At 38.4% G+C, this 21,911-nt stretch overlaps 1 protein-coding gene and 1 long non-coding RNA gene across 11 annotated transcripts in view; one reads left to right on the forward strand and one right to left on the reverse strand.

Annotated features, from left to right (window-relative positions):
* Nucleotides 1–12,034, reverse strand: part of RCBTB2 (RCC1 and BTB domain containing protein 2) — a 39,234-nt gene extending 27,200 nt beyond the window's left edge. The window contains exons 1-3 of one of the 7 annotated variants that reach the window (XM_082434405.1): nucleotides 11,202–11,367; nucleotides 3,297–3,396; nucleotides 294–361 (exon numbers count right to left, since the gene is read on the reverse strand). In XM_082434405.1, the coding sequence (XP_082290531.1) occupies nucleotides 294–347 (54 nt within the window). In that variant the 5' untranslated portion in view covers nucleotides 348–361; nucleotides 3,297–3,396; nucleotides 11,202–11,367. Of the gene's footprint in view, nucleotides 1–293; nucleotides 362–3,296; nucleotides 3,397–10,156; nucleotides 10,871–11,201 lie in introns of those variants that run through there. The other 6 variants (XM_082434406.1, XM_082434407.1, XM_082434410.1 and 3 more) reach the window with 6 other exon arrangements.
* Nucleotides 11,218–20,516, forward strand: LOC309647307. Of its 4 annotated transcripts, none has more exons than XR_014255942.1 (3): nucleotides 11,218–11,328; nucleotides 14,015–14,173; nucleotides 20,095–20,516. It is a non-coding gene; the product is annotated as an uncharacterized lncRNA (long non-coding RNA). The 4 variants fall into 4 exon arrangements; XR_014255943.1 differs by having other exon boundaries at nucleotides 20,113–20,516; XR_014255944.1 differs by having other exon boundaries at nucleotides 14,015–14,167.
* Nucleotides 20,517–21,911: the final 1,395 nt, after the last annotated feature.

The following is a 21,911-nucleotide window of genomic DNA, read 5'->3' on the forward strand; positions in this document are numbered from 1 at the left end:
GCATTTTCTGTGCAAGTAGAGCTGGTGTGGCTCCTCATCCAGCTCAGACGTCACCGCCTCTGGGAACCCTTTCTCTACTCCCCAGACGATCCGCAGAGTCCCATGCTGGTCCCTCTGGCATTCTCTACACCCATAGCAGTGATCGGCCAGCATCTTAGTCACTATACTGAGAGCCCTTCAAAGACAGACACTAACTATCTCATTGATCTTCCTACTGGATGACCAACAGAGGTTTGATGAAGTATGTTTTATGTGACAGAAAATACATGCTCCAAGGGCGTGATTTTTCTAACCTTGCCACTTTTTCCATAGAGAAGGAAAAGTTCTTCTTCCATATGGTCTTCCATGGTCCTGTGCAGTCCTTGGGGAAAAAGTATGTGGTAAAATCAATATCCCACATGTCGAGTGAAACTGGGCAGGTTAAAGTTACTTTACTTCTAATTAACAGAGAAAATAAGCTAAGCTCAAATATGGTGAAGGGAAAATAAGGGAATTAAGTTTGGGGCATGGGAGTTAACAGCTGTAAAACCCAAAAGATGTTTTAACTGTTGTTCTCCTATGAGAATCCTCCTGCTGAGGTGTGGAAAAATCATCCCAGGATAAACCTATATTCTTAAATCTATTAGGGAATGAGTAGAAAATTTTCATTTCAGAGTTGACTTCCTATAGATAAGAAAAAATAAATTTTAGACCTTGGTCAAATTTCCCCTGGGATTGGAAAGTTCCAAATCACTGTGAAGAGTAGACTTATCAATTCTCAGCTCTACTGAAGAGTGTATGATTTGCTAAGGGGGAGGGAGGGGGGTAATGAATGAAAAGGATAAAAGGATGAAAGAATGAATGAACAAATGTGACTTGTTGCCTTAACAAAAAATCTGAAACAACAGCCATCAAGTATGTAGCTATATAGCACTGAATGTGCTTGCCTTAATAAACCAGCTCCACAATGACTACCTTCTACCACATACAAGTAACAACAGAAGCAGCCCTATCAGATAATAGGCAGTATGTCTGGACTGTGGTTAAATCATTACACAGTTATCACTAAAAATAAATATGAATAAATATTCTCTCCCCTCAGAAGCAATTTAATGAAATCATGTTTAATAGTGTTGATATTCTGATTCATTAGGTTGGCTTCTATTTACTCAAATACAACCCATATTTCAAGTGCCTAACATGAGAACATTTTATCTAATACTACCTACAAGCAGTTAGAGCCTTGCAATAGATAAAAACAATAACCAAAACAAGGCTAAGTCTTAACAGTGTTCCTTATCGATGATTTATATTCACTTGAGGATACGGGTAAAATTCTGTTTTCTTCAGCTGTAAAAGGTCTCTCAGCATATAAGGAATAATAAATAATATACTCAGAATAATTATTACTCAAACTATGGCAATTAATACCAATCATTATTTCTAATGTTTGGAAAAGATATGCTTGTTGTGAAAAGGATCACTTAGACTTTTCTCACTTATAAATTTCTAAAACTTGATCTGGTTGCCAACATGGAAAAATAATTTCATGTGGCAGTTATTCCTATACCATCTGTCGTCTCTATTAATTTTCAAGCTCTTTAAGAGAGAGGACCTTGACTCATTCATTGCTATAACTACCACAACACCTGGCTCAGAGTAGAACACAAGATATTCGTTGAAAGCATCTTCTGAATACAGCTTTTTGTAGATTGCAGACAGCCTATATTGGGGATTCTTCTCTTTTTTTGCCTCATCTTAACTGGAAATACCTTTTCCATACCTGCCCCAAGTTTACTGGAATAAAAAATAAAAAGATAAGAGAGGGAAGAGAAGAAAGAGGAAGAGAAGAGAAAGTAGAAGAGTAGAGGAAGGGAATTCAAAGGCAAAAAAGGAAACAAACAAGAGAAGGAAAAGGGATCTAATTAGAGAAGTGACTGCCCCTCGCTGGACTTTAGGACCCCTTTGTGTCCCTAGCAGAAGGGAAATCTTGCTGATATGCTGAGATCACTGAACAGTAATCCTGGGGTTTGTTTTGTTTCATTTCCCCACCCCATCCCTCTACCATTGTAGGTAACCAATTTCACTGGTTTCTGGTTTCTTCTTCTGTTTCTTTTTGCAAAAATAAGCAGGCATATGTATGTGTTTTTATTCCCCAATTCTTTCTTGTACAAAATATAGCATACTTTACATACCCTTTTGCAAGCTTTTTTTTTTTTCACCTAATAATGTATCCTGGAGAGCACTCTATATCAGGTAATAGAAATTTTTTAACAACTGAATATCTTGGGTTTTTAAGGAGAAAAATAAATAGCTCTTTTCAGTGTCTTTGATCAGTTTCAAGTAGAGTAACTCTTTAAAAATTAGAATGGTGAAAATCAGGTCATTCCGTTTATTTGACTAATCAGGTTAAGACATAATTAATGTATGACATATGAAAATTACCATATTCAAAGAAATATCATTCAGTAAAATTCAATTAACACTAAATATAATATTAACATCATTTCATTTTTGTCAGTCAGAATGTCCTTGAAGATTTAAAAATGATTCATGATTAATTACTATTATACAGTTCTGTGAAAAAAATGATGTCAAAATCTGTAGCATTGTGGAAAATGGTTGGCTTTATTTTTTTTTTTTTTTTTCCTTTTTTGGCTGTGCTGCGCGGCTGGCTTGCGGGGATCTTAGTTCCCCGACCAGGGATTGAACCTGCAATCTCGGCAGTGAAATCACGGCATTCTAACCACTGGACCGCCAGGGAATTCCCTGGTTGGCTTTTTTTTAACATTATTCCAATGTGATACAAATAAAATAGAGAAAACTAGCTTTCCCAATTTGCACTACTTGAAGAATACAGTTTGCAGAATATATGTGAGGATTATAGTTATCTCATCCTGTTATCTATGTGATATCACCAGGCTGTTATTATAGCAATGTTATAGTAATATATCAGCATATACTTCTTAAAAATCCATAATACGCATATAGAATACCACATCCATGATGTGATAAACATGAATTCTAAACAACAGCGACAATAATAACAGTTAAAATAAACAGTTACCCTGTGCCAAGCACTAAGTGCCTTATATTATCTCATTTAATCTTTACAATAGCCAAAAGAAACCGGTATAATCATTGCCTCTGTTTAATGGACATATTTCAATACTTTGACTAACAGTCACCAGTCAGTCAGGGTCAGAGCCAGGACTAATTCCAAAGTCCTTGCTCTTGGACCCTCCGCTGTAATGCAGGGATATTTTAAGTTTTCCCAACTGACTGTTTGGGAACATTCCCGCCAAAAATGTTTGTACCTGATTGTTTCTAAATTTCTGGAGCCCAGTATTCAGTCATCTTTAACCCTGTTCCTTCTAGATCCTTGTGAAGTTGTCATCTAGGGTAAGGTTAATGTGACTGAAAATGGAAATACATAAATAAATTCTATTAGAGAACAAAAGAAAAGGAAAAGAATATACCACCTTGAAACTTTAACAAGCCAGTATTTATCTGAGAAAAATACAGTTAAAAAATTGTATCAGCTCTATTTACTGTTAGAAAGTCAGCAGCAGAGGTGCTCAATTATAAAAAGAATTAATATTATAAAATATAACTTTCAGATATTATATTTTATAAGTTTTGGGAAAGGGCTTCGACAACTTGGACGCTGAAACTTACAAAAAAACCACAACGTTTAATCTATAGTATTTCAACATAAAAAAATGCAAGGGAAACCATATGGAAAGGGAAAAACGCAAAATTTTCAAATTTTTGGAAGAAAGTATAGAAAACATCTTTATGACCTCAGGGCAGGGAAAGATTTCTTAAATGAGACACACAAGCATAAACCACAAAGGAAAGACTGGTAAATTTTACTACATTAAAGATGAAAACTTTGGCAAAATAAAAGACAACATGAACAAAGGGAAAAACATGCCACAGAATGGGAGAAGATATTTTCAGCATATATAACTGATACCTAATTAGCATCCATAATATATAAAGAACACCTAAAAATTAGAACAAAAAAGACAATCCAATTTAGAAATGGACAAAGGATACACAGGCAATTCACAGAAGAAATTAACAAACATATCCATGGAATTTATCATGGAAATGTAATCACGATCAGATAGATCTCACCAATCAGATCGGCAAAATTAAAGGAGATAATACATAGTGTTTGTGAGGATGAAAATCAAAAGGGACACTCAGATAGCTAGAAGGAATGTAGACTGGTACAATCACTTTTAGAGCAACTCAACAATATTTAGGCCACAGCAGTGTCTTTCAATCTTTTTTGATACATATATGTACCTGAAACAAGAGTTTCAAAAAATAATTCTTACCCTTCCTATATGAGATGCTAAGGGATATCCTCTTTCCTAGTTTTTTCTACTTTACATTATTCTGTTCTACCCTACCCTATTTTGTCCTTTTCTATTTCATTTTTTCAATGTTGGTTTCAGCCCACTAAGATAATTTCAATATCATTAATAAGTCATATCTTGTAGTTTAGAAAACACTGGCCTAGATGAGCTCTAGTGCATATACAAAATTGTTTGCAATAGCAAAAAACTAGAAATAGTGGATAGAATTGATCAACGGGCTCCATCAACAGAATTTATAAACTGTGGAATGTGTATACCACACAGCAATTAAAATAAATTATCTAGAATCAACACAGGTAAGTCTCCAAAACAATTCTGATCAAAAATCACTAAGTCATAGAATGATGCATATGATACACTATTTGATAAAATTTTAAAACATGCAGAAAACAATACTATTTTAATGTGTAATGGATACTGACATACACATGGCTGGACTTTGATGGAAATGTTTCATAAGAAAGTTTTGACGGAGGTAATGCCAAAGGCAAAATTTGCCATGTAATTCTATCAACGAATTGGTGTGATTTGGCTTTTCCAATTGACAAGACAGTTTTCAAGATTTTAAGCTTAAGTTAATCATCTGAGTATGGGAGGATAAGGTTACCCAATATTAAGGAAAACAAAATTGTAGAATAAAAATACCACCATTCTAATACTGCCTTTACTGCGAACATAGGAATTCAATAGAGGCTTGATAATGACAACTCATAAACCACAATTTCTTTCACCGTCGGTAAAATAAAATTTTACCAACACTATAGGAAGATAATAACTCAATAACATAGAAAAAGTACAGTATCTTAAATGCCATGGAAGAAAAATATGAAATAGAAAAAAGCATATCAGAATGTGTTTTTTACTTCTTGTCTTAATCTGCTTACAAATTTCCCCCTTTTCTGCACAGGAGGGAGACCCAGGGCAGAGGCTGGCATTTGTATTGGGAAGCTCTTCTTCATAGTGACAGTGTCATGGCATAAGATCATCCCATATGATACGTACTGTATGTTGCTTTGTTTTTTTTCCTTACATGTGTTTTGGGATACATAACTTGGCTCATATATATACTTAATTACTCACATTAAAAAGTGCCTTGGGGCTTCCCTGGTGGCCCAGTGGTTGAGAATCTGCCTGCCGATGCAGGGGACACGGGTTCGAGCCCTGGTCTGGGAAGATCCCACATGCCGCGGAGCAACTAGGCCCGTGACCCACAACTACTGAGCCTGCGCATCTGGAGCTTGTGCTCCGCAACAAGAGAGGCCGCGATAGTGAGAGGCCCGCACACCGCGATGAAGAGTGGCCCCCGCTCGCCGCAACTAGAGAAAGCCCTCGCACAGAAACGAAGACCCAACACAGCCAAAAATAAATTAATTAATTAATTAAAAAAAAAAAAGTGCCTTGTGTTTTGAAAAGTAGTTTCTTATGCATTTCCTCATTTTGTTTAAATGTAATAAAAAGAACTATGTTATTATAGAATCTTACTGTACTGATATTTGCCTTACAATATAAAAAGAAATGGGAGCATAGGTACCTTCTTCAGCCAGAAGCTCCTGACACTGACCTCTGCCTTAGGAGGATTTTTTTTTTTTTTGGCCATGCCACGCAGCATGCAGGATCTTAGCTCCCTGACCAGAGATTGAACCCATGCCCCCTGAAGTGGAAGCACAGACTCCTAACCACTGAACCGCCAGGGACTTCCCACAAGAGTAATTTTCAGAACCAAACATATATCAACTAAGGTAATCTTTTGCATGACATTTCCTATTTTGACTGTTTTTCTAAACTTGTAGAGTTCAGTAATTTATTTCCATATTATCCCTGTTTGAGACAGATAATTCCTTTTCGTACATATTGTATTTTGAGAGTTTTCCCTATACTCTTAATAACTACACAGTTGAAGATCAGTGGACAAGACGACAGTCTTTCAGTAACTGAACAAGATAAACATACCCATCCCTAATCCTCTTGAAGAACAAATAATTCATTTCCTTGTACAAAGCATATAATAAGCAGTCTCTACATGTTATTAATGGTAAAGTAATCAGTATTAATCAGTGTGTCTGCTAATATGACAATGTGTCGTATTACTTGATAATACTTCTGACCTAAATGAGTTAAACTGATTATAGGACATTCATTTGCCTAATTCAATCAACAAATATTGACTTAGTGCCTGCAATGGGCACTAAATTGAAAGCAAATACGTAAAAAATAAAAATAGAAGTAACTTGCAGCAAAAGGATATCCAGCTGGTAGCTGCCTGTGTCAATATTACCCCAACCCAGTAGTATGCAGGGGCCTCAAGAGCTAATAAACTAGATACACTGTATCTGAGAGAAGGCATTTTCCATGGAAATTGTTATCTTGCAATTAACTAGAAGCTTCTAAATGCTGGTATCTGTTTTCTAGAAGTGATCCCAGAAGGAAAAAAAAGAAGAATTTTTGCAGAGAAAGTCCAGTGTCATGTATGTTTTAAAATTCAACTTAACAGTATGAGGTCAAATCTAAAGCTATGCTTGAGACACATAATGTATAGAAACGTTTTCTTGCAATACAGAACTCAATGCTTTCAACAAATTCTCTCATCTGGGCAACACAGTTGATGATGCTTTTATAATCAAAGAAACAAGGCATGAAGGAAAACCAATGTCTTTTAGGACACCAGCATACAGTTTACAGTATCAGTGTGTTGACGAGCTCCAGACCAAGTACATGTCAGTGGGATAATGATGGTTCCCACCTATATGCTTAGCTGAGTCATTAAATGGTATGTCATCAGAAAGCTGGAAATAATATAAATATGTATAAATGTAATATAAAATAATTAAACATGATCCCAAATATCGCTTGCAAAAAAGGATGACAGGCATAATTTACCTCCACTTGAATGAGCTGCCGTAAGTCAATGACAAATAACGGTAAGATACCCTACACAGCTGCTAACTAACGTGGGACAATTATAAACAGGATGGACAAAACTAAAAAACTAAAAGCCGAACTAAAACTAAAGCACAACCTCAGTGGGAATGGTATTGCCCTATGTGTATGATAAACAGCAAACTGACTTATGGAACACAGAAACATAGTTACTATTTTAATGATTTCACTGTACAAAGGTTTCCAAACTTCGCCAAGAGTGATGAAGTAGACCTTCAATCCAAACCAAAGTTGCATTTAGTTTGAAAATATTACTGAGCTCATTAAAGTTGGTCTTTTCGGCCAAGCGCAGCAAAAGTGTCACTTTCAAATATGAAAAATAATCAACGTAAACTATACAAATATTTTTAGATTGTTATACTAGCTAAAATGAACTGATACTTGAGACATTTGTAAATCCATTTGAATTTTAGATCCTTATAGATCTAATACAATTTTTTTTAAGCCCTTAACATGCCTATTAAATAGAATACTGTTAACCATCTCTGCCCCACAATGTAAATATCTGTTCAACATGGTAGCCCCTCTTGGCCTTGGCTCACTTCCATTTATGATTCAAACTGTTCAGTCAAATACATTCAGCGTAATACAGAACATATGATAATGGGGTCACAATTCATGATTTACTCACATACTGGTACTTGTCAATGTCTTGCAAGGGGAAACAGAGGTACTATTGGGTTGGCCAAAAAGTTCGTTCGGGTTTTTCCATAGGATGTTACGGGACCACCCAAACGAACTTTTTGGCCAACCCAATAGATACGAGCTCAGGTTAGATTAGCAAGGCTGAAGACACATAGAAGACACACCCCAGTGTCATAGTCATGCTGAAAGAAACTATTACACCTTAAACTCCCTGGAGACTTTCACGGTAAGATGAGATCACTGTGTGAATTAGACACATGTTCCTTCTGGATAATGAAAGCGAGAAGGAACACATCAGCCTTCCATTGAAGGACACTATGAATATCCCTTTCAGGGAGGCAAGCTATTTGCTCCTTTTAAGTAAGTATCCTCATTTAGCCCTCCATTTTCAGCCTTGAACAGGAGTCCCTGATGCCACCCGGCAACCCTGATCATTCCATTCCATAATTCCATTCTCTTCCAAAGAGATTCTCATATCTCTTTCCTGGTCAGTTTTTATTTACAGTAAGTCAACTCCAGTAAACCTCAAAAGTAACAGCATCTTAGGGGCATTTTAATTTCACTTTAACCACGTGATAAAACCAAAATTAAATATGACAAACGCCTAAAGTCATAAGCAAATCCCATGGGTACTCTACATTTATAGTTTTAGATTAATAGCTTTTGATATTTAAATACAGTGTTTGTAATCCACTTAAGGACCCAAAGGGAAAAACACTTCACTTTCTAAAACTGTTCCTCTCTATCAGCCTCTTTCACTAAGCATCCTTTAATTACAGAGTGCAATTTGGCTAGGCTTGTCTGGTTCATTCAGAAATCTCAAAGAGCAACAATTTAGTACCTTAAAGCATGACATCACCAGGTGACTCTTCAACACAGTTCCAAATAAAGAAAATCAACAACCACTCTTAGAAAACAACTTCACCTAGGCATTCACAGTCAGAGGGACATTAAGAAGCAACTGCAAAGTACAGTAAAACGTGAAGAAAATATACATTTTTTTCTCCAACCCATCTGTAGTATTCGTTTGGCTAGTCTTTTCCATTCAAGAGCCCAGTCTCTTCATTTGATTTGCTGCATTAAACTAAAATCCTGAATAAAGTGAACTCTTTTTGGAAAAAATATTTTTTCACCTATATACTGCAAAGGACAGTTACATTTGTCACAATGGACATGCTATGGGGCCCCATGAAACACATAGCAGAGAATGGTAAAACAAACAAACAAAGTTCTCCCAGAAAGATACTGAATTCTAAAAACCAGTTCTCCATCATGAACATCACCTTCAGTTTATCCTTTAGACCCACCATCACCATGCTGTTTAAAATTGCAACGCACACCTGTACTCAGTCCCCTTTCTCTGCTCTCCTTTTTTCATTATTTTATGGCACTTATAATTTTCTAATCCAACAATTAAATATGTTTACTGTTAATCATTCTTTGCTAGATGTAAGCTCCAGAGGGAAGAGATCTTTGTTTATTTTGTTCAATGACATACTCTAAACACCTATACACAACCTGATACAAAGTGGTCACTCAGTAAATGTTTTTTGAATGACTGAATGAATGCACATTGCGACTTCAGTTCAAAGTATTTCTGGAGCCAAATACCAATTTCATTTATACAGTTAACAAATATCTACTGAGCTGCCATTATGGGGGAGACAGCACATACACATACAAATCCATAGTATCAGATAGTGATAAGTGCTACAAAGCCAAATAGAGCAGGATAAGGAGATGGAGAGTGAGAGAAGTGGCTATTTTAGATGAGGCAGTCACCTCTGAAGTGATGGCAATTAATTTGAGATCTGAATGAAGTTGGGTGCCATGCAGATTTGGGTGGAGGGGGAAAGTGAGCTTTGAGCATGGAGAAAATAGCAAATGCACAGGCCTAAGGGTGGAGGCCGGCTTGGTAAACCCAGTAACAGCAGTTAAGGCCTGCGTGGAAGGAGTGGGGTGTGCAAGAATATAGCATTCCACCTGCCTTTACCTACTACTTAATAACGTGTATATTGCCTAGTGCCCTGGGGAAGAGAGATTACATTTCACCTCTGAGTACTCAGATTCTCTGATAGTTAAGGGCTTCTTCTATTCTGGCCTCCAAATGTCCGTATCATCACATCATATAAGATTACAAGGCACACAGTAATGACATTGTTAAAAATCATTCCAAGAACATCCCCAGGAGTCACGAAACTTACTTAACTAAGTACCACTGCCCAGGAAGGTGTAAAGCCAAGCAGGAACGTAGTACTAGAAGGGTGCAAAGCCAGGAGGCTCAATAAACATTAAACAGGGACTGTCACTTCCCAGTCTGGGGGAAAGAGCGTCGTTCCAATTAAGTCGCCAAGCGCGGCATCAGGCAGCTCTACGACATGCATTTTGTTACAGTCCCGGGCTCCAACTGTTCCGACTTATTATGTAATTTCCCAAAGAACAAAAGCAAAAAGTTCACTCTGAACTAGCCTTCCAACTCAGGCAGGAAGCTCTTTCTCGGCCAGGGCAGAGCACTTGGAAAGTTTTCAGCGTCTGAAAATCCCTATTTCCGGGACTGAGCAGGGCAGTATCTTCCGGTTTAAAATAAAGATTTGTGGTGATTTCTCCCCATCTCTCCACAGCAGTTCCAAAACAGCTTCGCCGAGCTTAGTCAAACTTTCTGCGCTATCCCTCGACATCAGGACCAAATGTGGAAGGCATAATGAGTTTAGCGAGCCGCTTCGGGGCCGGAAGCTGGGTGAATAGAGATAGATACACAGGACGGGAGCCGAGGGTCTAGGCGACATAAATAAAAACTGCAGCCTAACGGGGGGCGGAGAGTGGGAAAGGAACTCCGAGGCAGGTGCCTCCCCAGCGCTGGCCGAAGGAGGAGAAGCCTCTAGGAAGGCAATAGCCCTGATGCGACGCCACACGCAACCCTCGGCACGGCGCGCCACTTCCGCCAGCCGACTCACGCATGCGCAGCGCCGCCTCGGCCCGCGGCCTGGGTCAGGGTACAATCCCGGAGCCGCGCGCCCAGGCCCCGCCAGCAGCTTTGCGCACGCGCGGAGACGCCTGGGCTCGCGGCTCGGGCGGGGTTGTCGCCCCAGGGGCTACTCCTCGCCAGTACCTCGCCCGGAGCTCGGGCGGCGGGGGCGGTGTGGGGAGAGGCGGCTCGCCGCTTGGGGGGTGGGGGGGGGTGTCTGAGAGCGGCCAGCTTCTAGCCTGGCGCCCCCCCCCGACCTCCTACGCCATCCCCTTTGTCCTTACCACAACGCAGGCCCGAGCCACATCCGCTCCGCCTCCCAGGTCGCCGTTACTGCTCGGTGGGGGCCCGCCGCCGTGATGAGTTGGCGCCTCCCCTCGAAGCAGCTCGGCCTCGGCGGGACGCGCTCGGGTGACCGACCGGGGAGGGAAAGAGGAGGGGTGCGCGCCCGAGGGGAGGGGAGGGGGCCGGGCGACGGCGCCTCGCCCCTCCTCTCCGCTGCCCCCTGCCGCCCCCTGCCGCCCCCGCCCCTTTCTCGCCGACTCTCTCTCGGCTCCGATCGGACCCCTAGGACTGGACACTGGCTCTCCCGCTGGGTCCATCTCCGCCCTTTCCCCGGGGATTCCGCCGTGGGAAACCCCCACCTTCTCCAGGGTTCTGGTCCCCAGAGTCTTGGGAATTTGGAGATGCCTAACCCGGAAGGGTGAGGCGCGCGGATGATGCGGCAAGCTCTTATACAGTCCCTCTCCCCCAGTCTGTGCCAGCTTTTCTTCTGGTGGTCCCTCCATCAAGGAGCTCAGACCACTTCCCCCTACGGTTTCCCTGCTTTCCCCTCACTGCTGTACCTTTCTAATCCAGAGGCCGAAATAATGAGTGATGCGTGCTAAAGGGGTGACCTGCCTACCTGGGGACCAAGGTCTTCTAGACCAACCACACTCTCTCTTTATTAATTTGCAGTGATTTCTTGTATTACACTGCACTTCTCTTGGCCTTAGTAGATTTTAGTAAAATGCATCACAGCTTGATAACGTGCAATAATTTCCTCCACATTACTACACTTACTTCGGCCCGAGTGGGTTTTGGTAAAATGCTCCACAACTGGTGTTATTAGCTGTTCCTATGGAGTAAAGCTGACTGCTTTCACACTGACTTTTTAATGACACAGGTTCAACGTTCAAATGATTTGCCAAAAGTAGAACACCCGGATGGAATAACAGATTTCAACCCAGAATGACCGTGTCAGTCTTTTGTTTGGTCTGGCTTTTGTCATTTCATTGGAAAAGCATCATTCCAGAATGTCTAGCTGCTTTTATGGCAGCTGCTATAGTTGGCAGATAATTATGTCTATCATCAGCGTATAGTCCTTTGAGCCCCAGAAGGAGACTTGCATTTATTCGATTTTATAGGGTATAAGCCGGGCAGAAATCTAACATGCATGGCATTGCATACGAAGAACTTTTCCCCCGAAACAATGTTATCCTTTGGCCTTTTAATATAAACTGTGATATAGCCATAAGTGAAAGGACAGCTTGGAGTTTTCATTTGAAAAGGATAATCAGGAGGAACTCCTTCAGCAGTATTTATCTAAGGGGGAGGGTGGCCAGACTAAGGAGAGTAGTCAGATGAGGTGGGGTTATCGCTTAAACATACCTTCCTTATACAACAATTATTTGTGATGTGTCTGTCTCACTAGATTGTGAAACTCTTGAGGGCACAGATCATGCCCTATTAATATCTGTATCACAAAATGCTTAAGAATTGTTTGTGGAACCAAATTAACATTGATTATGTGCCTTTAGTTCCTCAAATATGCTTTCCTACTGCATTAAAAGACCTAAATAGAAGCATGAATCCATAGTCTACTTTCATTTTGGATGATTTGTGCCAGTTCTCCTGGACCTGACAGCCTGGATAGACGCACCTCTTAAGTGTGGCTGATACTAATCCAGAAAGGCTTTAAGTCACCTTTTCTTATACCCTGATCAACCAGTTTTCTCCTTCCTCCTTTCCTTGTGGCAAAGCAGCATAACACTGAGTCCACGTTAAAAAATCACTTATTTTTCTGTTCAGGAAAAGACTTTTCCTCTGATCACCATCAAAGCTAAAATTCATCATTAAACAAGTTTAGGAATTCTTTCTAATTCAAACATTCAATATTTCCTGCCACTTTGTCCCTGTATCCAGACTACTTTATATGTAAGGCATTTTAAGGGATTTGAGTCACCATTTAGAGAGCAAAATTATAGAAAACCACTTTCATACAGAATGTCACACATAATTTACAAATCAACCTGTATAATAATCCTTTCCCTGCAGAAATAATGTGCTTTACAAATTAGTATTTATTTTTTTTAATTAGGGTATTCTTAAAATAAGGTAGATACTTCTTAAAAGTCCTGAAGTTTTTAGTCCTGAGATTATTCCTAAATGATGAAAAATGAAAAGACAGTTTATAGCATAGACTTTCTCTGATATCTACCACTGAAACCAATTGCTAATGGGGAACTTAATGTTAAGATGTGATTACAGCAAGAATGATCAGAACAGAGGATTCAACAGGTGTAGTCCTAGAATATAGAATAGGAAACTTCCTGCAACAAATCTGACCCCTAGAGCAGCTGGAATGTGGGAAGAAATTGTTAGAATATCTCTATTTTTATCTAAATTAAGAAATCAGACTTTACTAGTATTTAATATGGAGACTGACAATAGTGCGTATTTTTTGTGATCAGAGTACATGATCAAAAATGTGTAGAAACCAACTTCCTTAGAGTACCATCAGCTCTGCGGGCAGGCATCTGATTTCACCACATGTTTTGAATTTAAGTAATATTTTAAATAAAATAATTTGGATTTATATAACATTTTAAGTATTACAATCTTGAAATATATATATTTTGTTTTACCTTTATATTATGTTAACTTTTACTATGCAATAAGTAAATGTTTATTGTTTAGTCACTTTTAACATTAGACATTTATTCAGCAAATCTTGGTAATTTATATAATGTTTCTTTGCAGTAACTGTAGCTTTGTACCATCAGATTTAGAAAATCATAGAGCTGAGAGAGATTAAATATAAATCTTCATTTTATAGATGCCCTGATTGTGAAGTAAGTTTGTCTCAAGTCCTTGGAATCGTACTTGCAGTGCTTCTTCCAATCCATCCTGCCACTCATAGGACAAACAGCAGGATTTCGTTGTCTAGCACATGAACGATAACAGCAACGCCATTGAACAAGACGGGAAGGTACAGGTACTTCTCATAGGACTCTAAGTAGAAGAAATTCTTTCTAACTTTTTACTTTAAAATAATTATAGATTCACATGAAGTTGCAAAGATAGTACAGAGAGGTCCCATGTGCCTGCCCCATTTTTCCCCCTAGTTATATTTTGTAAGTGGAGGAAATTTACCAGTTAATATGTTTGTTCTCAGAAAAAGCTCAAACTGATAGATTTAATAATGAGAGCTGCAATTTTTTAAGCACCTATTTTATACCAGCAGCTTTACCTATATTACCTCATTTAGAACTTACAACAGTCCTGTAAGGCAGAGGTTATCCTCAGTTTACAGGTAAAGCAACTCAGATTCCAAGAAATTAAGTCACTCCCATCAACTCCCAAGGCCAGATCTTCCTGCCTTGCATGTTTCACTTTTTCCACATTATGGACAGTTGAAGGTCATACATTCCTTACACTGTGTTCCAGCTGAATCCTGACAATTATCTAACAATAAAAACATTGTCTGTATTATTATCGTTTTTTAAAAATTGTGTGAATATTTTCTCAGAAGTTAAAACTGTTTCTTTTTAAAAAGAATGGATATATATGTATATGTATAACTGATTCACTTAATACACCTGAAACTAACACAACATTGTAAATCAACTAAAAATTTTTTTTAAAAACTGTTTCTTTTTAGAAAATCTATGTACAAAAGAATGTGTTTCATTAAATATTTCCATTTTATTTGGGACCAATAATTTTCCCCAGGGAGTTCAAAATTAAAAGCAGGAGGGAAAGATGACTAGATCACATGTAAGTTCCTTTCCAAAATCTTTGATTACTTTGATCTATTGACTTAGTATTGCTAAATTCTTTGGACTAGAAAGTTGTACTCTGAGACATTATAGGTCACTATTTTAGAGGTTAAAATTCCCATCACCACATCTGTCAAGTTTATCTACTGTCTCAGTCAGTTCTGTTTGCTTTAACAAAGTACCATAGACCGGATGGTTTATAAGCAATAGAAACTAGTTTCTCACAGTTCTAGAGGCTGGAAGTCCAAGATCAAGATGCCAGGAGTGTGCAGTGGGGAGGATGGTGAGCCTGGGGCCAGGGGGACCATGTTAAGGCTCTATTGCATCTGCCCAGGCAGGACACAAGGAGTCCTTGAACTCAGTGTGACAGTGGGGTGGGCTTAAAGACAGAGGAGAAGATGGATTTGAGAAGATTTTGAGAAAATATTCACATAATTTTCCATAATAATAGGTCAAAAGACTGCAGTATAGTGTAGACATGGCTTTTTTATGCACTGGGAAACCAAGGAATGCATGTGACTCACCTTATTGCAATATTTGCTTTATTGTGGTGATCTGGAACCCAGCCTCCAAGGTATGCCTAGGTGGGTTGCATGAGTTTTTTGGTTTCCCAGTGCATGTAAGGGTCGTGTTTGCACTGTACTGTAGTCTATTAAGCGTGCAATAGCATTATGTCTAAAAAATGTACATACCTGAAATAAAAAATGATAAAAAAATGACAAACATCATCTGAGCCTTCAGTGAGTCATAATCTTTTTGTTGATGGAGGGTTTGAAATACTGTGAGAATTACCAAAATGTGACACAGAGACACGAAGTGAGAAAATGCTGTTGGAAAAAATGGTGCCAATAGACTTGCTCAACACAGTGCTGCCACAAACCTTAAGTTTATAAAAAAAACACAATATCTGCGAAGCACAAGGAAGGTGTAGTACAATTTAAAAAAAATAGGTCAGAGCAATAGGAATGTTTTGATTGATGCTGAGAACATCTTTGATAAAATTCAATTGTCAATATTCATTTTTGATAAAAGAAATTTTGCTAAACAGCTACATACACACACTGAAAACTAGCTTCATGTTTAGTGGTGAAATCCTAACAGCATGTCCATTAAATATAGTAATAAAACAGTGGTGCTACTTATCTAATTAATGCTGTAATGCTATTCTGGAAGTACCAGCTAATGCAATTAGATAAGAAAATAAAGTAAGGAATATTCAAGACTGAAAATGATACAGAAAATTTATCATTAATCATAGATGATGCAATTAGATTTTTTGGCTAAGGAGTGCTCACAGCCTCTTTTCCATAACCCATTGTTCCATTCCACTTTTTGGATTGATCAAGTTCAAAGGCACTTTACAGTTGCCTGCCCCCAGAGAAGGGAGCTGTTATTGTGCCATTCTGTCTAGAGGGAGGCACTGGGAGTGGCTCTTGTGGCCCCATTTTTTTAAGGCTTGAGAAAAAAATGTCAGAGCTTCCTCTTGTGAGACAGCCAACATACTAACTCCATTTGTGACTTTATATTCCTTGTGCCTGAAAGGCAAGCTCAGTGATAATACAATTGCCCCAAGTATTGTAGCAAATGCTTTTTTGCTCTAGTACATGCTTCTCCTGGCCAAGTGCTCTGGTTTGTCCTTAGCCCGCATTGCAGGGGCAAGAGCCAAGATCCAGGACAGGTTTCAGGGCCTGCTTTGGTTCTGTCATATAGGCATATACAGGGTAATGGTGTAGCCTGATCTCCTTGAGTTCAACACTAGCGCCCAGGGCAAGTTATCAGATAATAACTGTGATCACTTGCCTTGCTTTGATTTTGTGTGCATGTGCATGTACTTTTCTTGGGGACCTTAAAGAAAAGGAGGTCAAGAGCTGGATTTGAGTTTTTCTGGATCTCTTTGTCAAACACCACCTTAATTGCTCTTACTTTTGGCATGACCAAAATACACCTTGAAAACCCAGGAATATAAACTGAAAAACTTTTAGAAATAATAGTTTAGTGATGTGGCAAGTTACAAACTCAATATACAAAAATCAATTAGAAAACTATAATACTACTGAGACAGAGGAAGGCAAAATTGAGAGGCATACTGTTTTTTGCTTTTTGTTTTCTTAAATTTTTTATTTATTTATTTTTTTAACATCTTTTTTGGAGTTTAGTTACTTTACAATGTTGTGTTAGTTTCTGCTGTATAACAAAGTGAATCAGCTATATATATACATGTAACCCCATAGCCCCTCCCTCTTGCGTCTCCCTCCCACCCCCCTAGGTGGTCACAAAGCACTGAGCTGATCTCCTGTGCTATGCAGCTGCTTCCCAGTAGCTATCTATTTTACATTTGGTAGTGTATATATGTCGATGCTACTCTCTCACTTCATCCCAGCTTACCCTTCCCCCTCCCTGTGTCCTCATGTCCATTCTCTACATCTGCATCTTTATTCTTGTCCTGCCCCTAGGTTCATCAGAACCATTTTTTTTTAGATTCCATGTATATGTGTTAGCATTCGGTATTTGTTTTTCTCTTTCTTACTTATTTCACTCTGTATGACAGACTCTAGGTCCATCCACCTCTCAACACATAACTCAATTTTGTTTCTTTTTATGGCTGAATAATATTCCATTGTATAAATGTACCACATCTTCTTTATCCATTCATATGTTGATGGACACTTAGGTTGCTTCCATGTCCTGGCCATTGTAAATAGTGCTGCAGTGAACATTGTGGTACATGACTCTTCTTGAATTATGGTTTTCTCAGGGTATATGTCCACTAGTGGGATTGCTGGGTCATATGGTAGTTCTATTTTTAGTTTTTTAAGGAACCTCCATACTGTTCTCCATAGTGGCTGTATCAACTTACATTCCCAACAACAGTGCAAGAGGATTCCCTTTTCTCCACACCCTCTCCAGCATTTATTGTTTGCAGATTTTTTAATGATGGCCATTCTGACTGGTGTGAGGTGATACCTCATTGTAGTTTTCATTTGCATTTCTCTAATAATTAGTGATGCTGAGCATCTTTTCATGTGCTTCATGGCCGTCTGTATGTCTTCTTTGGAGAAATGTCTATTTAGGTCTTCTGCCCATTTTTGGATTGGGTTGTTTGTTTTTTGATATTGAGCTGAATGAGCTGTTTATATATTTTGGAGATTAATCCTTTGTCAGTTGCTTCATTTGCAAATATTTTCTCCCATTCTGAGGGTTGTCTTTTCGTCTTGTTTATGGTTTCCTTTGCTGTGCAAAAGCTTTGAAATTTCATTAGGTCCCATTTGTTTATTTTTGTTTTTATTTCCATTTCTCTAAGAAGTGGATCAAAAAGGATCTTGCTGTGATTTATGTCATAGAGTGTTCTGCCTATGTTTTCCTCTAAGAATTTTATAGTGACTGGCCTTACATTTAGGTCTTTAATCCATTTTGAGTTTATTTTTGTGTATAGTGTTAGGGAGTGTTCTAATTTCATTCTTTTACATGTAGCTGTTCAGTTTTCCCAGCACCACTTATTGAAGAGGCTGCCTTTTCTCCATTGTATATTCCTTCCTCCTGTATCAAAGATAAGGTGACCATATGTGCATGGGTTTATCTCTGGGCTTTCTATCCTGTTCCATTGATCTATATTTCTGTTTTTGTGCCAGTACCATACTTTCTTGATTACTGTAGCTTTGTAGTATAGTCTGAAGTGTGAGAGCCTGATTCCTCCAGCTCCGTTTTTCTTTCTCAAGATTGCTTTGGCTATTTGTTTTTAGATGGGAAGTTTCAATAATGTAAGGATATCAATTTTCCTAAAATTAATTTGTAAGTCTAATGCTATCCTAATAAGAATCTCAATGATATTCTTTAAATAATTTAAAAATCCATTTGAAAGTGTAGCTTGGTAGAGCCCTTTTGAAGGCAGTTTGACTTTATGTGTTAAATTTGTCCTTTGACTCAATAATCCCACCTTTAGGAATCTGTTAATATGAAAAGATGTATGCAGAAGGATGTATGTCACAGCATTTTTATAATTAGGAAAAAATGGAAAACAGCCTATATATTCTATGGCAAACTAATTAGATAAGTTAAAGTATGGCAAATACTGTTGGTTGCCTACCTAAAAGCTGCCCTCTCTCCCTTCCTTCCTTCCTTCCTTTCTTTCTTTTATTTTTTATTAAGAAAAATTTCAAACATATACAAAAATAGATAGAATGATTCATAAACCCCCAAGTACTCATCATTCAGCTTCAGCAATTAGCAATTCACAACCAAAATTGTTTTATCAATACTTCTATCCACCGCCATATTATTTTGAAGCATCTTATCATTTCATCTGTAAATATTTCAATGAATGTTTCTAAAAGATAAGAACTCTTTCATAAAAGGCATAACCAAAATATTATCATACTTTCAAAAACTAACATGAATTCCTTGATCATGAGACATCCTTTCAGAGTTCAAATTTTTAATTACCGTCACAAGTACCATATATATTTTTTAACAGTTTCAGTGACTCAGGATTGAAATAAAGTCTACTCATTGAAATTGGTCGATATGTCTTTTAAGTCTCTTTTAATCCACAGGTTCCCTCTTCAGTTCCTTTTGTTTTCTTGAAATTTATTTGTTAAAGACACCAGGTTATTTGTCCTCTGGATTTTCCAAAATCTGGTTTTTGCTGAATGCACTCTTCATACTTTCCATAAATTGGTAATCTAGAGTCTTGGTTAGATTTGGGTTCTTCTTTTTTTCTTGGCAAGATGACTTCTTAGATGGTGGCGTGTCCTTCCATCAGGAGGCATGTGATGTTGGATTGTTTCTTTCTGTGAAGTTAGTAATTGTTGATGCTCAATGCCTATATCCGTACTATGCTGAGTACAGTCAACAGAATTAGATTAACATCGAGTGTTATAAATGGTGATCTCCTAACTCCATCATTTCTCCTCCATTTATTAGCTGGAATACTTTTATAAACAGAAACTACTTTCCTCAATGATTTGGTTTCCCAGGATAAGCATTTAATTCTTTCTCTTAATTTGCTAGTTTACAAAATAATGAGTTGTTTCACTAACAGTCTCCAACGGTGACCAAAAGAGTTTGTCTGTTGGTATCATTGTGAATTCATGGGTTTAAACTTGCTTCATGTGTTCCATCCCTTTTTTCTTGCTCACAGAACCCTGTTTTTGTTTAGGTAGTGATACGGTCAGTCACAGAGAAGAAATCCTGGCTTGTATGAGCACGTCATATCAATCCGTTCTCATTGGCAGTGTCTGGGGTTGGCAGGTGACTAGTCCCCGATGAAGACACTTATGAGGAAGGTCACGTTGAAGAAAGACCCCGCCACCCACTCAGCTGCTCCCTTCTTCTCTTCAGGCTTTTTTCATATTGTCTCATGAGGACTTGATATTTGGAGAGCTGCTGCTGAAGCTTGGAATGTCCCAATGGATACACATGATACATATGCACAATTATGAACTTATACTGCAGTTCTAGATTTATTGACAGGGAAAGATATCTATGATATGTTGCTGATATGATATGTAACATTAAAACTATTTACATAAAATTGAACACAATTGTGTATATATGCACCAAGACCTGCCTGGAATTATGTTCATTTAAATATTAAGAGTGGTCATCTCTGAGTAGTGAGATGTTGGTGAATTTCTACTTTATTCCTTGTATTTTTCTGTAAGGTTTAAGGTTTAGATTTTAATGTGAATAATCAACGTTTTTAAAAAGTATGATTCTGGGCAATTCTCATCTATCTCATGTTACTTATAATGGATTTTTTTTCCAAACAAATATATCCCATCATAAAAATTCTTTTTTATAAGACCGCATAACTGGCATCACATGATTTTTCTCCATGGCATAATCATCAGACAGGAAATGTTTTGATTCTGGAATAACATTTCCTGATAAACATTTGTTGGAAACATTTAAGCATTTCCTGATCTGAAAATTTTTGAGATTTTTTTCCTTTGTGTATCTTATTGTTATAATTAACAATACTCTCTAGCCCAGTGGGACAGAATCAACCTGTTGCAGGAAAAAAAAAAAAAAAAAAAAAAACTTTGAGAAAAACATGAGTTTTATTAGAGAGACATTTTCCAGTCACCAGGAAAATACAACTGGCACAATTTTCACCTAGTGGTAAAACTAATAAGTAGTCTCCCTTTAGCCTACATTTACGAAATTTTAATTTCTTTGGCACATTTAATTCTCAAAAGAAATTGCCTATTCTTAAAGCCAAAAAGATGTTAAAATCTTTTAGGCTTTAAGAATAGTCTAGGCCTCCAGCGTAAAACTGAAAAAGGGCCTTTCTTCCTTTAGCTAATTCCCCTTTGTGTGGCTTGTTCTGCGAGGCCATTAGCGCAGGGAGCCACGGCCTGCTGACTGCACAGTGGACAAAGGAAATGGAATCAACAAGTATCTATGGCCCACGTGCTGTGTGCCCGTGTTACCACAGATGCCGTGGCAAGTTCAGTGAGGGAGATAACCTTGCGTTCCCAGACTTCATGAACTAGTGGGGAAATGCCATGAAGACATGTGGGGAGACAGGCTGGAGATGAGTCTAGAAAGGCAGTTCCTTGAGAGCATGGGTGAATTTTAAACAGAGGTCAGGTATGGTCTGGAGAATGGCATGACGGGGGCAGATGGATGTAGGGAAACAAACTGAGAAGTGCTTCAGGAGTCCGGATGAGAGACAACGCAAGCATCAATTTGAGAGGTGGTTTGGGGATGGAGAGGAGAAAGGAGGGATTAAGCTAATACTTACATTCTATAGTCTCTGTTGTCATTTCTCCCTTGTTCTCTCTTAACATCAATGGAGGCTTCAGCGGGATTTAATTTACTTCAGCTGCAGTAAGGGAAACAGAGAGCAAGGTTTTTTCCATCCACCCTGGGGTCAGAGCTCTGAAGGAGGTACGGCTGGCTCCTGGCAGCCAGCATGGAAGTGGTGAAACTCTGAGCCAGGTTATCCGCAGG

The sequence above is a fragment of the Balaenoptera physalus genome, assembly GCF_965194825.1.
Source record: "Balaenoptera physalus genome assembly, chromosome: 18".
NCBI lineage: Eukaryota > Metazoa > Chordata > Mammalia > Artiodactyla > Balaenopteridae > Balaenoptera > Balaenoptera physalus.